General features: G+C 42.6%; 1 protein-coding gene across 1 annotated transcript in view; it reads right to left on the bottom strand.

Moving 5' to 3' along the window:
- RTP4 (receptor transporter protein 4) overlaps positions 1-7,620 on the bottom strand; it is a 48,194-nt gene extending 40,574 nt beyond the window's left edge. The window contains exons 1-2 of the mRNA XM_065875830.1: positions 7,439-7,620; positions 4,270-5,258 (exon numbers count right to left, since the gene is read on the bottom strand). Coding sequence (XP_065731902.1) covers positions 4,270-5,258; positions 7,439-7,620 — 1,171 coding nt within the window. The remainder of the gene's footprint in view (positions 1-4,269; positions 5,259-7,438) is intronic.
- Between the last annotated feature and the right edge of the window lie 9,892 nt (positions 7,621-17,512).

Genomic DNA, 17,512 nt, shown 5'->3' with positions numbered 1-17,512 from the left:
TTAGAATTAAAAGTGATAACATACCAGGACATATGAGATTTTATACAATTTCTAGAACACATATAAATAACATGTAGCCACACAAATATAATCTAAGAAGGTTTAGCATTTATTTGGCAATGCTTCTCACATAATCCAACATATCAAACAAGCCTAATTAGTTCATCATCTCTCCTCTATAAAGAGAGAGAACAAATATTATATGGTAGCACTTATATGTGGAATCTAAAAAATTAATACAAACGAATCTGTATACAAAACAGAAACAGAGTAACAGAGATAGAAAACAAACTTATGGTTACCAAAGGGGAGAGGGGGTGATGGAGGGATAAATTAGGTATTTGGGATTAGCAGATACAAACTATTATATATAAAATAGATGAACAACAAGGTCCTACTGTATAGCACAGGGGACTATATTCAACATCCTGTAATAACCCATAATGGAAAAAAAATACGAAAAAGAATATATATATATATATATAATTAAATCACTCTTCTGTTCACCAGAAACTAACATAGCATTGTAAAACAATTATACTTCAATTTTTTTTTTAAAAAAAGGAGAAAGAACAAATCTTTTGAGATGTTCCAGGGGCCCTCTGGGAAATCCCCAAATTAGTTTGAGGTCAAAAAGACTTTATTTAGAATTTAATTTTGGGAAGTTTGTGAAAAATATCAAAAGGTTTGGATACTTGACTAAATAGGATCCCAGATTATTAATAAACAATACTTAATAATCTATGTGACAAAGTGACAGTAAAGTGTTTCAAAGGCAAATATAGAATGTTACATAGCTGTTAACAAAACTTCACTCTTAATATTGAGAAGATTCATTTTTCTTAAGTTACCAAAGACCTGATTAAGATGACATGAAGCACAGGAAATTACTTTGATAAAACACAGAACTTCTGTTTTTTAGGAAGGTTATTTAATAGGTAAAGAAAAACCTTTCACAGTCTCTTATCAGGAGCAGACCAACAGTCCAGTAAAACTTTGTCTTTTCAGTATATGAAAAAAAAATCAAGTTTTAGTTTTATATAAGTACACTATTAATATTAAGGCTTATTTTAAAAACACTTTTAATAACAATTCCATTTTAGCCAGCTTGATTAGACAAGGTAAAATTTCCCATGCTCATGCTTAATTCCCCTCTCTCTCTATAGTTACAGATATAGATATGTCCATAATTTGCCCTCTATTTTTCTGTTGTCCTCTTTTCAATTCTGAAATAATCAGGATTACTTTAGGACAAATTTACTTTCTTTTCCATTAACAAAAATGCATCTCCATATCTCATACCTTTTCTTAGCCAAAAACACGTCTTACTTTCCTTACATACAGAATTTTTCCCCTTATTATTTCTAGTAGTTTACATATACAGTTGACGCTTGAACAACATGGGTTTGAACAGCATGGGTCCACTTATACGCAGATTATTTTCAATAAATATGTACTACAGTACTATATGATCTGAGTTGGTCATTCCATTGGAGGAACCCCCTTCCCCGATTTCAGTATATGTATTTTTTTCTCTCTCTTGAGCTGATCAGTTTTCCTAATGAGGAACTGTCCATTCTTTGTGTATTTGAGGGGAGGGTTAGTAGGATATAATGCTGGCTCCTAGATTTGGTAGTGGGCTAAGAGAGTGCTTCTAGTCAGTATGTAGACTTTCTGATTGCTGGTTGGTACCCCCTCCCTTAACTATGCACAAGTTCCTAAACCCAGAGTCCCTCTGGGTCAATGTCTTCAGAGAATAAACCTCCATTCCTCACCCTGGAATGAGTTAAGAGTGGGTACAAGGCTGCATCGGAGTGGGGAAATGGAACTTTTTCTAAAGGCTTTCGACCAATCCTTCCACTTCAGGCTTCCTAACACCCACCTTCAGAGCTACTTGTTGCCTACAGTTTTTGAACTTTTATGAAATTGTGCCACATCAATTGCCTGCACCTTGGTTTTCCTTTGCCTAACTTGTATTCCAGATCTCTCTGCAAGTCAGTAACCCATCACTAATCCATCTGTTTTGTAACTTCCACCCATGCTCTTTGCCTTGTGAATTGATGCTTTTTGTCCCCCCTTTTACTGTCACGCAGTGGGATTTCAAGAGCGATCAGAAGGAAATGCATGTGTTCAATCCTCTCTGTTTAATTAGAAGTCATTAACCTATTTTACAGATGGAGAAACTGAGGTTCAGGGAGGGATAATGACCTGCACCAGTCATATCTCATAACCAAGACAGAAATAAAGTCTCTAGTCCTCATGTGTATGTTCTTTATGAAAGAAGCAAAAAGGTATGAAAACAGGAGGAATGCAGACATTTAGTAAAGTGGTTTGGGGATGGGGGCATATATAAATGGAGAGTGCTGATGGGAGTGGCCTGAGAGGCAATGAAAAGAGATGGCCAGAAAAAAAGGAAGTGTTTTCATCCTTGGGTTTTCTGCCATCTTGCCTTTCATTGTCTTCAAATTCCTTCAAGATATTTATTGTCTACAAGAAACCGTCTCTGTGTTTACCACTCTCCTATTTCAAGCCAGAATCCTAACTGGTTCTATCCTATACTCCATTCTTTTCCAGAAACATATAATATTTTTAAACTGTTATTCTACTCAAATTGCCCATATTTTCAAATGCTTGCAATGACTCCCCACTGCCTATGAGGTAAAATCCAAATCTCCTCATTATTTCAATAATCCAAGTCCCTGAACTGTTTGGGGAGAGGGGTTGATAGGAAAACCTAGTGGCAAGAGATGGGAGCAACTTGACAAAAGAAGGGATAATAAGCATTGGTGAAAAGGAGGAGAAGTTAAAAATGACTCTAGGGTGATAAGCTTGAGTGACTAGGGCAGATTTGAACAAGAAAGTCAGAGATGCTGATGAGCTTGATTTTGAATGTGGGAAGGTGGAGGTGGTAGTACGAGAACCATGTAGAAATGCCTAGCAGACAGATGGAAAGAGAGAGTGAAAGATGAAGCTATGCATCACAAGTTCTCAGGATTGGCACGTTCTTACATGATTCCCAATCCAATGCTAGAAGGAGTGAGAGAATATGATAGCTCCAAGGGTCACCAAACTACTTAAGCCCACCCAAATACCTCCATTCTAAACAGATTCCCTTTGATTTGATGATGCTTTAGAAAATCTCTTTAGGATGGGGATATTTGGGTGGGTTTATGTAGGAGAGAAAAAAGAACAAGAGGGGATGTGTATGTCAATATTTCTAATCTATACTCTTTTTTTTTGTTGTTGTTAAAGCTAAAGCATACCCAAAACATAGCTGCCTGATCCCTGCAGTGACACTGATAACTGTGTTAATTTCCTGTTGGTGCTGTAACAAATTACCATGAATTTAGTGCCTTAAAACAACATAAATTTACTTTCTCATGGTTTTGGAGGTTAGAAGTCTAATATCAGCCTCACTTGGCTAAAGTCATATGTCAGCAGAGCTGGTTCCTTCTGGGGGCTCTAGGGGAGAATATACTTCTTTGCTGTTATGAGCTTCTAAAGGCTGCTTGCATTCCTTGGCTTGTGACCCCTTCCTCCACATCACTTCAACCTCTGGTTCTATAGTTAACTTTCCTTTTTTTGACGTTGACCCTCTTGCCTCCCTCCTATAAAAACCCATGTGATTACATTTGGCCCATTTGGATAACACAAGATAATCTCCTCATCTCAAGATCCTTAAATTAGTTGCATCTGAAAAGTCCCTTTAGCCATGTAAAGTAACATATTAGGACATGGGCATTTTGGGGGAACCATTATTCAGCCTACTACAATAACTTTCTGATGAAACTCAGGACCCTCAGTTCTTGTCAAGATATAGTCTCTATATATTGATATCAATGAATGAGTGAATGCATGAGTAAAAATCTTTTAATGATTTAACAAATATTTATTAATCTGCTAGGTCATGTTTTAAACTATCTGCAAAGGAGGTCCAGGAACCAGCTCTTAGTCTATAAATTTGACCCTGCATTGGTCCCAAAGCAAATTCTGTCATATTAAAATGGCAACCAGTTCATTGATTACCATGGAATTAAGACAAGAGAAGACAAGTCTTTTTTCATCGTTCTACTTATAGGTATTTACATAGAAAAAAGGTAAACAGAGCAACAACACAGACATAGCCCCAATTGAACAGCTGCTCCTGGTTCGAGGAATTATTTGGTAACATTGAAGGAGGTAATCTGAAAGAGCTGTCTCGAGCAGACCCTCTAGGTGAGCACCTCTCCTGCCTGCCCCAGGGAGCTTGACTTTCACTGAAGTTCCTACCTGTAGCCATGGGGCCTGTTCCCCGTGTGGGCTGTGAGTTTGACCCCAGTGGTGAGGGGCCTGCCCTCCTTGTAGCCTGAGTGTCTGACCTTGATGTGGCCCTTGGGATTGTCCCCCGTGTGGGCTGTGGGTCTGTCACCTTTGTGGCCTGACGACCTGCCCCTTGGGTGGCTTGTGCGTCCTGTGTCAACTGCTGGCCTGACACCTTTATAGCCTGAGAAGATGTCAGCCGGGGGGTCTGTGGTCCTGTCCCCAGTGTGGATTGTGAATGTGCCAACCCTTTAGGTAATGGACCTATTGCTTGTCTGGGCCGTGGGTCTGTCCACCCTGGGGGAAGTGATCCTGCTACTCGGATGGGCTGTGGGCCTGTTCCCCGTGCAGCCTGTCGGTATGCCCCTGGTGTGAGCAGTCGGCCTGTCTCCCATTTGAGCTGAGGGCCTGCCCCAGGCACTTGGATCCCAGCAGTGGCATGGCTGGGCCCTGGGCCTTTATGGGCGCAGGAATACCCACTTCCCTGAGTCTCCTTTGCCTCAGCTGACTGGTTCCTAGCTTGGTTTTGGCCATACATGTCACCAGGGTGAGGAGAGGAGCTCCCAGTCTTCATGTAGGAGAGAGAGGATTTGGCTGGCTCTGTCATGCAGTTATGTAAGTTCTGTATACAGAAGCCCAGAGCACATGCTTCACAATTGACCGTATCGTGGTGCCCATCCAAAGGCACCTCCTGGATCACTGGTATCTCCAAAACCTTCTTGGTGCCATTTCTGTAGAATCTCTCCAGAACACGCTGCACCAGGTTGTTCAGAATCCTCTTGGTGCTATCCAGGGAGAACTCAGGCTTCTCAAATTGAGACTGGGAACACTTCCGGCACCTCTGACCAAAGAGCCGCACAAGCACCTTTCCCTGGGACTTGTGGTGCTCCAGGTACATGTGAAATAGGATCTGCACTTGGGCGGAAGCCCAGCTTCGACGGCATGAGGAACAACAGAACCTACAGACAGAAGATCACCGTGCCCTCAGCTGATTGTTGACCGAGGCCAGGGAAATGGGCCTGGCCTTGGTCTCTAAGAACCCTTTCAGCTTGAAAAAGTGTATGTGATCTTGCCAATTTGACAAGAATGAGAGGGACTGCATTTCTAATAAAGCTTTCTCCTGTGGCCCATTGAACTCCCACCTATATGTGGTACCAAGTCTGCCTCTGCCAGTAAAACACCTCTGGATGTCTCAGAGGGAAAAACATTTCTGCCATTTGCCAGTGAAATTTGGTCTTCACAAGGTCATAGAAAACTCTTATAAAGTACCTATTTTGAGGCAATGTTTTACAATGTTATCCCATTTTATCTTTAAAGCACTCTTCTGAGGTAGGCATTATTGAGCCCAATATGCAGATAAGGAAACTGAATCATAAAACAATACACAACTTGCTTAAGGACACACAAAGTTAAGCGGTAGAGCCATGTTTCCAATCCCAACATTATCTACCTACTATACCACATCTCCTCTATTGAGCAATGTGGTTAGTTTTGTTCCTGACTTAGGACCTGGAACCATAATACTTGGGTTGGAGACTCAAGTCCATAGTTTACAGCAGGGGGACTTTGGACAAAGCACTACTCTAAGCCTCAATTTTTACATCCATAAAATATTAAAGGGAAAAATATTCAAGGGTTATATTGTCAACATTAAATGAGACAATATATGTGAAAGCATTTTGTAAACTACAAAGTGCTTTTCAAAAGCTGGTTGATATTTTTCCAAAACTATGCTGATCCGTTGCTTTTCCCAACTCAGAATGACTATCAGGTCAATTCATCTGAACAAGAGAAGCACCTGTCCATTTGTGGCAGTGCCAAACTGATAAAAGACATCATGAGTCCCTCAAAGAGCTCTGGCTGGTGCAAAGAGAGACTCTTACATAGTTCACCAGGTTCCAAGCAGAACAGAATGACTGCTATGTGGGCTGTGGCCAATGGCTTGAAAACTGTTCTGTAGAGCCCCGGGAAGCTTCACGTAAACAATGGGTTCTGCAGCTAAAAATAATTATATATAAATATATATGTTCTGTAGTATGTAATATGTGAACATGTTATTTATAAATGTATTACGAACATATATATATATATATATATATATATAGAGAGAGAGAGAGAGAGAGAGAGAGAGAGAGAGAGAGAGAGAAAGAGAGAAAGAGAGAAAAAGAAGGAAAGAAAGAGAGAGCCATTCACTGTCTTACGGGAATGGAGAAGAAAGAACACTTACTGTCCCTAGGAAGACCAGGGTACTTGAGTTAGTCCTTGAGGGACAAGTAGGGAGGAAGGGAGGAAGAAAGGGCCTGCTGAACAGGCAGAACGTCATAGACAAGGGTATAGAAGTCTGAAAATTTATGGCATGGCTAATAACCCATAAGGAATGGAACAGAGGACACCTGAGGCAGGATGGGGGCAGGCAGGGAAGCAGGATAACAGGTGAGGTAGAAAGTGAAGCGAAAGTCCCTGCATGCCATATAGAAAGAGAAGACTTGATTGTCCAAGTCTTGTCCAAGTCAGCATTTCTCACCCTTCTGCATGGGCAAGGAAGCTGGTTCCTGCAACTTAGAGGCTCATTGGAAGTTAAAGAGGGAGACAGACAATAAGGGAGGGGCAGTATTTAGGGACGCAAAGAACCAGGTTTTCATTTCTTGCAGCATCAATCCCTCCTGTTATCTTCAGGCCTTCAGTAAAGTAATGTTCAAAGCCATTGCTTGGCCTTAATCAATTCTTGGGGCTATAAAGGAAGGCCCCAGTCTTCCTAGGCTGGTACTGACCAGGACTAGGCTCGTAGGGCTGCTGCAGCCTGGGGAAGCCAGACAGGACTGATGGGGGAGAGCAGGTCTCTATATAGAAGCGGTCTGGAATAAATTGTGGTGAGAGAATAGGAGGGCAGATTTATGGTGTTCCCTGGGGATTTCCAGAAATACTTAAGGAGAAAGCCTAGTAAAAGAAAAAATTTCCTACCATTAAGCAAAATAGAGGCTTAGAGCCTTATCATTTCCATCTTAAAGAACACTGTGATTATAAAAGCATGAAGAGCCTGGTGACACATATTCTTTTAACAAGCTCTCAAAAGAATCATCAATGCTTAGCTGAACCTCTTGACTCAGAAAGGCCCATGGCTGGACAGACTCTCACATACCTGCCAAATGCTCTCTGCTTGTATTGCTTCCACCCTGGGGCTGCACAGTCTGGCCGAAGGTTCCCATCCATCTTCAGGGTCCATCTTGCCTGGGGTTTCTCCTGCCAGATCAGTTCTTGAAATGTCTGCTCCCACGTCCCAACATCCGAAACCATTCTCTTGCTCTGAGGCCTGGAGTCCATGTTGACAATAACTTTCAGTTTCCAGCAAGAAGAAAAAACAGTTTCAGTTTCTCTGTCAAGTTTCGGTTTCTCCGTCTGGACACACATGACCTGCTTTTTTTTTTTTTTTTTTTAACATCTTTATTGGAGTATAATTGCTTTACAATGGTGTGTTAGTTTCTGCTTTACAACAAAGTGAATCAGTTATACATATACACATGTCCCCATATCTCTTCCCTCTTGCATCTCCCTCCCTCCCCTCCCTATCCCATCCCTCTAGGTGAACACAAACCACCTAGCTGATCTCCCTGTGCTATGCGGCTGCTTCCCACTAGCTGTCCACCCTACGTTTGGTAGTGTATATACGTCCGTGCCACTCTCTCACTTTGTCACAGCTTACCCTTCCCCCTCCCCATATCCTCAAGTCTAACCCCTAGGTTCTTCATGACCTTTTTTTTTTCTTTCTTAGATTCCATATATGTGTGTTAGCATACGGTATTTGTTTTTCTCCTTCTGACTTACTTCACTCTGTATGACAGACTCCAGGTTTGACTTTTGTTTCAGACTGTTTGAGTACACAGAGCAAGTTTTTGTTCTGAGGACAGGGGGCAGCAGGGATTTGCTAGTTTGTGAACAGGGCTTGCTAAGGGATGTCTGAGTACAAAACTCTGGTCTGGATTCTGGAGGCACCTATAAGTTAGTTTTTATTTTATTTTTCTCTTATTTTTGCACTAGGCAAAGCACTATGCTCGGCATTGGGACAAGTAACATCGACTAAGAGTAAGTTCCTACGCCCATAGATGCTCACGCCCTCGTGTAGACACTGGGTGGGGGGGCCGGTGTGGGGGAGCACGTGTCCAAGGCTCCTTTCGTGCACCTGATGAGACCTCACCACAGTCCCTTAGGGGGGGATTATTCCTGGTACTTTTCAGGTGAGTGGCACAGAGAGTGGAGGTCCCTTGTTCAAAGCCACCCGGTTGGTAAGCAACATAAGTGAGACTTGAACCCCATCCTGTAAGATTCTAAACCTGTGATGTCTTCAGCCACCTCCCTCCCTGAGGAGAGCTCAGAGGGAGCTCAGAATGGTGTTTTGGGTTCCAGGTTGGCACCCTGGAGCCAGTGGGAAGAACCATCGTGAAACCCTGACCTAGTGATCTGGTCTACTGAGATATCCTGGGTCGTGAGGCAGGACTCTAGGCCAAATGAAAAGATTACTTAACTCTGCCTTTCGCTGTGTAAATTATCATGTAACGCAGTATACGAGCAGGTGTGGGAGCCATCTTTGGATGTCAGGATAGAGTTCCCATTCCTGGGGTGAGGGATTGGAACTAGATGACCTATAAAGTCACTTCTAACTCAAAAGAGTCTGAGATTCTAGAAAGTAAGCTCTGTCCCTCTGGAGTTGAAATTTAAATGGGGGAGGTAAGACAACCAGGATGCTTATGTCCTTAGAAGCCCCTACAGTTATTGGGTCCCAGACAGGATAAGCCTAAGTCTTCTCGTGCTTTCTGGATTTTAACATGTCTCTTTGGGAGGCAGAAACCCCCTCCCCTGTCCCCCCCCTCCCAGGATATTCTGTTCTGTACAAACTCTCTCTGCTTTTATAACTTTACACATTGAGGGTGCTTATGTCTGCATAGACAATATAGGAAACTCTTATCTGCACAGATAGTTGGAGGAACTTGGAATTAAACCCATGGGATATTAGAACTGGAAATCCCTTAGGAATCAACTTGTCCTCTTTTCTCTCTGATTATTATACATAAGAAAATAGAGACAAAGAGTAAAGAAAGTCTCCTGCCCAAGGTCGCACAGAAAATTATTGCCAGTAGAGGGCCAGAACCCAAACATCCCATGTCCTAGCTCTGAGCTCTGCTCACCTGCTCCAACCATGCCTAGGCTCTTTCCCCACCCTTGCTCTCCTACTTTCTGCTGGGTTTAAGAACCCAAGCCCACTCTTCTTGTCCTGTATCTTCAGAGCATCCCTGCCTCCTGATTCCTCAAATGGTCTTTTTTCCCAAAATGTAGCCTTGACTGATCCATTGAACTCCCTGCCATTTCCCTCTGCCTCTGCTTCATGTGCTTCCTTTGACATACACAACTGCTCTAGGCCAGCCTGGTCCAATGGACAGGGGCATGGGGAGACCAGGGGTATGTATTGAGATTTGAGGGCTGGAGCAAGCCTACTACCTTCCTCACCACCATGACGAAAAAAAGAAGAAAGAGAAAGAAATTACAGCCCTTTAAAAACCCCATGGATCCGCTGTAAGCCACTTGTTCCCTCGTACAAAGGCATTAGGATAATCAAATCATGGAACTTGTAGTTGGAAGAAATGTCATATATCATCTTGTGACCTCCCCCTCCCATGTCATTGATAGCCAAGGTGTCAAAACGACTTACCAAGTCACACAGGGTCGTGACCTCTAGGCTTTCATCAACAGTTGGTGCCTTATCATAGATTGGCTGAAGAGTTCATGAGAGACAGTCAGAAAAGAGGAAGGATCCTCAAAGGACACAAAGCACAGGTCAGTTCTGAAAAAGGAAAATTTAGATTCTCAGCAGTTTTGAGCTGGAATGAATCTACAGGGTCATCTAATCCTCGGATGGCACATGATGTCACTCCCCTATTCTTTTTCAAGGCAGACATTGCTAATCGATGATTGCACTCTTCTCTCTGGGTCTGGGCATATCTTCAAAATCTCTTTCATCAATGGTCTAGGCAGCCACTGCCAACTGATTGATAGATGACAATTTTTTTTGCCATTCCTGCAATAGTCCAGCTCCCTTATTTTACAAGTTGCAGAAACCAAAGCCAAGATAGATTTAATTTAACTAGGACTAAAGTACAGTTTTTGTAATCTTAGGCATGTACCCTTTTTCAGAATATCACATGACCTATTACAAATAGGTCTAACACAAAGTTTAACACAGAGATGTGTTCTTCTTGGGAACATTTTAGGCAGAGGAAAAAAGGAGGTTAGACATTAGTGATAGGGATTGAGGGGGTGGGACTGAAAAAGGAGATGGAGACCCTATCTATGGAAGTAATCCATTTGATACTTTATTTCTATAATTACTCTAGCTTGCAAGTGGATGGGATGGAGGGATTGTCTTGGTTAAAGGAGAGAAACAAGAAACAAGAAATGTAGTCCTTAATGTGGTAATAATTTTACATTTTAAACATCTCTTTTATGGAGAAAACTCTAATTCAGGAAGATATATGCACCCCAATGTTCATAGTAGCACTTTTTACAATAGCCAAGACATGTGAGCAACCTAAGTGTCCACTGACAGATGAATGGATAAAGAAGATGTGGTACCTATATACATTGGAATATCAGCCATAAAAAATAATGCAATAATGCCACTTGTAGCAACATCGATGGACCTAGAGATTATGATATTAAGTTAAGTATGTCAGAGAGAGAAAGACAAATATCATATGATATCATTTATATGTAGAATCTAAAAACAAATACAAATGAACTTATTTACAAACCAGAAATAGACTCACAAATAGAAAACAAATTTATGGCTACCAAAGGGAAAAGGGAGGGGAGGGATAAATTAGGAGTTTGAGATTAACATATACACATTACTATATATAAAACAGATAAACAACAAGGACCTATTTTGTAGCACAGGGAACTATATTCATTATTTTGTAATAACTTAAAAAACATCTCTTTGATTAGCACAAATACTATAGGTATATGGAACATGGATACAAAAAAAATTTAAGGTGATTGATCTGGGGAACAATGAGGCTGGATGATCCCTAACCTAAATCCATGTCTCCTGCCTCAATGCTTTAGAGTAGGGAGAGGTGAATTCTGGACTAGGAGTCCCTGCTGTGTTGGTGATGCCAGACAAATATCTTCATCTCTTGGACCCTGGCATGACTTGTCCAGTAAGTTGCAGGGCCAGGACTCAAATTTCTCTGATGCCAAACTAAGTCCCATGAAAGAATGGGCCTGTCTAAAGAAAGAATGAGTTGCTAATGGTTGAAGAACAGGCAGAAGGCGTGGGGAGCTATTTGGGGGAATCTAAGTGGGATCTTCATGCTGCTCCTCTAAGGGTTGTGCTCTCTGAGCTGGGGCCCCTGGGCACATCCTAGGAAGAACTGCCATTCCAGTTAGGATGACTTCTCAGCAAAAGGTCATCCTGGAGGGGAAGGGAGGTGTTGAACTCACATTGCCTGGAATGTAATGGAAGGGGCTGTTTCTACTCTCATCCTTGCCCCTTCGCTGCATGTATGGATAGTCACAAACACAACAGGGAACCAGCAAGCTCAAGGGAAAGCAGAATTAGACCGTTGCCTTGGAAAGATCAAATAACACATTTATCAAATACCTATAACCTGCTGGTCCTTGTCCTCAGGCAGGGAACAGCCCAGCAGGAAAGACAGGTATGTATATAAAAGAGCATCTAGCTTTACTTTGCCCTGTTTCACTTTTCTCAGCTTATCCTTTTAGTTAAGAGCGTAGAACTAGAGCCAGCCTGCCTGGGTTGAGTGCTAGTTCCACCATGTACACCTTGGTGGCCTGGGCAAGTCCCTTTAACTTCTCTGTGCCTCAGTTTCTCCATCAAAAGAAGTAGGGATGATAACACTGCCTACCTTATAGGGCTGTTGTGAGGCTTGAATGAGTATAAAAATAGTTATTGTCGGGGCTTCCCTGGTGGCGCAGTGGTTGAGAGTCCGCCTGCCGAATCAGGGGACATGGGTTCGTGCCCCGGTCCAGGAAGATCCCACGTGCCGCGGAGCAGCTAGGCCCGTGAGCCGTGGCCGCTGAGCCTGCGCGTCCGGAACCTGTGCTCTGCAACAGGAGAGGCCACAACAGTGAGAGGCCCACGTACCGCAAAAAAAAAAAAAAAAAAAATTAGTTATTGTCATTTAGTAAGCAGATAGCAGTGTTTGCTAGTTTTCTATTGTTGCTATGTTGCATGTTTCTTTGTAAGTTACCATAAAGTCTTTCACCTCTCTATCTATCATCTATCTATCTATCTATCTGTCATCTACCTATCTGTAGTAGTACAGGGTGAAAAAAACTGCAAATAATTGTGTATATAAGGCCTCCAAGAGCACAGCAGTCACTTAGGAATCCAGTCCGAGCAGAGATATGTATTCCTATCACACCTTGTTATCTATCCCCAGCCCCACTCTGTTCCGTGCACCTCCCTGGGCGGGGCCAGTGCTCCCCAAGGACTCCTGTCCAGCCCCTGTCTGGATAGTCAACTCCCCTGTAAAAGTGAAATAAGAGTTGTGAAAGGAGAAGGAAGCCCAGAGCCTGCTGCGGCTCAGGCCCAGGGCTAGGCCTCCTGAGAACACCATTCCAGACAGCAAAGATCACGCTCAAAGGACAATAAAGTAAACCTTTTAGAAAGAACCAGAAGTAATGTGTAAAATCAAAAGAACTGAAACAAAAGCTCACAAATTTTCAAAGAGGCAGTTTGTTTCACAGTTTCTGTGAAAACCTGTCTGGTGTCAGGCCTCGCACAGTCCATCTGGGAAACTGCGGTTTGCCTTGATAGACCATTTGGATATTTTGGGGTAGAAAGACCTTCTGTGAACTTGAAGAAAGCTGACCCCAGAGAGGAGAGTGGCCAACCCCAGGCTGCTCAGCCTACAAAGAGAGCCCCAGACTCCCATTCGTGACATCCACCTTCTCTTTTTCAGCACAGGTTGTTTTAAAACCAGAGTCAGAAATATTTGGGCTCTGTTCCAAAGCTGTGGTGAAGATGTGATGAAGCAGGGTCTTTAGACCCCCTTCCCCTGCCGCCACAGGCCAGGCCAGGAAACCAGCACATGGAAGCTATACCCACTCACTGGCTTTTCTTTTCTGACTCACTTTACCTAGTTCCTCCCTCCTGCCCCCAGGGATCACCCCTCACATTAACCACCAGCACTAAGTTCTCATCTTGGGCTGTGCTTCTAGAAGAACCCCAGCCAAGACAAAGAGCAACTTAATTTTTCTTCACTTCCTGCCCATGTGTAAAAAGGGCATTTTCCACTCTGACATGGAAGGAGCCTAGAAGTCATCACTTCCATCCCTACAACAAGAAAAAAGCTGAACAAACTGAAAGTCAACATCCCTTCTTAGATTCATGAGAGAATTTGGGGTCACAGGGCAAACCACTGCCCTGAAAACTGGAGGGACAGATGGGTGGATACAGAGGATCACAGCTTACCACAGTCAAATGCTCAGAAGCAGAAGCCCCCATGGGAACCAGTACCAGCAGGAAAGGTTTACACTGTCAATGGCCAATTGCTGGAAGCTCAGTGGACAAGCTTGAGAATTAAAAAATCCAGGGGACCCAGTCTTAGGGGGGTTTCCCACCTTCTTGTGAGTTTTACCTCCAGGAAAAACTCACGACAAAGATGGAGAAAAATCTTCCTGTGCTTCTGACAGGGGAAGGAGGAAAAAAACATTTTTTAAAACACCCAGAACTCTCTGTTCTTAAAGTCTGCCTTTAAGGAAAACTGTTGCACTGGAGCATAACACAGCTGGGTTTTACAGAAGCCTAACTGACCTGGGGGAAAGGAAATACCCAAATACCAGCCCCTTCTATCCTTCACTGTGAGGGATGGGAATGACTTCACTCCTTTTCTGATCGATAATGAGTACAAAGCCCACCAAACTTGCAGTGACGAGAATGCAGAGGCTGGCATACACTTAAGGGGGCAGGGCTACCCCTGTGCTGCCTTCTGGGAGAGGTGCCAGGTCCCACACAGGTCAAACTAATTCCCAACTCGTCTCATAATATTTGGGGGAGGAATAAAGAACTTAGCTATCAAGATTTCTAAATATACAACTAGAATCATTAAACCACCAAGACTTGGAAGAGATTTTAAAGGCCCTCTAAGTCCTATTCTTTACTTGCTTGCTTTGTAATGGTTACCATTTGACTTATGAGTAAAAATTCAGATACTGTTTCTAGACTGACTCAGGGAGAAATGCATTGGATTTAAAATTAGAAGACAAGGTTATATGTTCCAACTCCAACACTTATTGAGTTACTTAAGATCTTTGAATCTTAATGTCTTCATCTACCAAATGGAAATAATAATACCCATACCATTAGATTTAATGGTATATGTACTGATATGGTATAGATATGAACCATAACTACAAAACATCAGTATTATTTCAAAAAAAGAAAGAATATGTAGAGGCTTGAAATAGTAGCTCTTGGATGGAAAAGAATATTTGAACCAGATAGTTAAAGGGCAAAAAAGAGATAAGGACCCTTATATGTGAAGGAGAGAGATATATAAGACCAAGAACCTAGAAAGTGTTTGTGTCTGTATGTTATGGAGAAGAGAAGAGGAAGATAAAATGAATAACTAAATTTTAGAGCACTTTATCTGTTAGATATGTTTATCACCATATCTTTGTTGTTACTACAATAGCCCAGTGGCTTATGACCCTTAATAAGAAGTGTTTCAGAACAGATGCCTATAATGGAGCTTTGGAAAAAACAGAAGTCCAGGCCTACCTTTGGAAATTCTGATTCTACATGTATGGGGGTAGAGAGACATGTATTTTTAGAAAACTCCAAGAATGATGGCCAAAATACACTCCTGCATGAAAATCACTATAAATTAAAAATCTGAAGCTCAGGAAGCTTGAGCAAATCCTAAGATCTAGCATATGAGTGGCAGAGATAGGAGATGAATCCGGGTGCTATAAATCCCACTTGTGTGCTTTTTTCCACCATGCAGATCTGGAAGGCAAGGTCAGCCTTCATTAGTCTAGTCATTATGGCTGAGTTGACCTGGCACCAGAAAGCAGCTTGCTCTCTGATGGAAGGAGGCCACGAGATGGCCACAGTCCTAATATACGAATTGAATTAACAGCAGCACACATTGAAGTCCAGGGAGGGGAGCTATGAGAAATGAAGGCAGATCATCCAGGGCCAAGGTGACGTGAAGCTGCGAGGGGCTGCACAGCCTGCTGATGTTCACGCCAATAAGCCAAACTTGGCTTTTCACCTCTGCAGCTTCAGTCTGGCCATGAAAGTGCAGCTTGGGCCTCGGTGAGAGCCCTGTGGCCCCTCCTGATGTCAGTGAGAACTTTCGACCTGTGCAAAGAGCAACCAGGGCCCCAGGCCAGTAGCAGGAAACAAGTAGGCTCAAAGCCACAGACTCACCCAGGGGTGGTTTGGTGAGTGCATTAAAGGTCATTGATCTTGACTTCAATGTAGATGTTTTGCAAAAATTCAGGATTACCCCCCTAAAGGGTAGTTCATGAGATTTATGCTGGAGTTGTTTTACAGTCTGACCTAGAGTCTTCCATTGAAGTTATTGACTTCTCCCGAGTCCATTCTGACAGGCCATTGTGATAGCCTGTTTTGTGTATCTCTCTGTGGGGCATTCTTCATTTTCAGCCACAGACTGAAGATTAGGTTTTCCACTGTTGTTGGGGAAAAAGAGGTCAATGCTATCTCTCTCCCTGCCAACTCTTCAGAGAGATTTTTTTTCCATTTCGTTTTTAAAAATCCAGGTACATTATAACCCTGATTCAATGAGGAGGAGCCTGTCTGGCCCTGTGATCACCTTTAATTACTGGGAATCAGTTGAACGTGTCAGGTCTGCAGAGAGAGATCAGTAAGGGCTACTGCTTCAGACCAAAACCTACTGTGCACATGACCTGCTCAGAAGATGGAAAGGCTGGGAGATTATAGGTGATGAATGCTGCTTGAGGCGTCAGCACTATTGTACTCTTCTCTCCCTGTTCTTCACTTACAGTCCCATGATTTATAATGCTCTGTCATGTCCAATTTTGGTAGCGGCCTGATGGTTGTCATAAGGCTGTAAACACGCTGAGGTTTTACTTTCTTGTGTGTTTTCTCCCACTTTGTATTTGTTATAATCCATGTCACCCAATAATGGATTAATTTTTTTGATCCATTTTTCTGTTTTTGTTAAGCTCCTGAGGTTTGGGAAATGAATATTCAGAGTGTCAATATGTGGAACTGAGCTGAAAAGTTATTCTGCCATAGATATTTAGAGAGAAGAAAATGAGATACTATTCCAGAGAATTTGATAAGCATAAAGAGGATCAGATTAGGGGCGAGAGGATCTGGATTTGAATCCAGGCTGTGCCACTAGCTGATTGCCATGATCTGGACACGTTACTTCAACTCCCTGCCTCAGCTTCCCCTTCTGCATAATAAAGCATTGGACTAGACGATCTCCAAGTTCAGTTGCAATTCTGGCATTCTGTGGATGGATCAGGACTCTGGACCTACATTAGGGGATGTGAAAGAGTCCTCCTGTGTCCCATGTTAGTACTGTTGCCAGCATCAAGTTGTCCCAATGTCCCTAGTGTGCAGTAGAGTAGTGAACTTGAGTGCCATCCTCCAGAAGGTTGTATCTTCTGGTAGGCTTTTCCCTTAGAGAAAACTGGGGAGTATGTAAGCTAAGGAGGAGATCTGGAATGTACCTGCTGGAAGAGGAGAAAGCCAGCATGTATGTACAAGTCAGTGTCTGAGAAGAGGGAAGAAATGGTGAAGTAAATGGAACTACTTACCTTGAGGAAGGGAAGATGCACTAGGCGGGTGGCTACCTGGAATGACCAAAGCGTTTTCATGTGCAAGAGGAAGCAACCTTCAAGTCATTGAGCACATCATGGTCCGTATTCATTTGTAGCCTTCTGAAATATTTCCATTCTTCTCTGCATGATTTCCTTAAGTATAAGTGCTAGAGAGATTTGAAGTGTAACAAGTACTGTTGAGTCTAGATTTAAGGATAAAATCCAATTGAGAACCGAAAACAAAACAAGACATTACTTAGAATCTGCACATACCCCAAGAGGCATGATATAGTTTTCTTCTGCCAAGACAAGTCAGCTTCAATGAAGAAATTCCATCTTAAATCCCTGACCCCATTCATTTTCAATGACCTTCACA

The sequence above is a fragment of the Phocoena phocoena genome, chromosome 4, assembly GCF_963924675.1.
Source record: "Phocoena phocoena chromosome 4, mPhoPho1.1, whole genome shotgun sequence".
Taxonomy (NCBI): domain Eukaryota; kingdom Metazoa; phylum Chordata; class Mammalia; order Artiodactyla; family Phocoenidae; genus Phocoena; species Phocoena phocoena.
The sequence above is the reverse complement of the archived record's forward strand: the minus strand, read 5'-3'. Positions and strand labels throughout refer to the sequence as shown.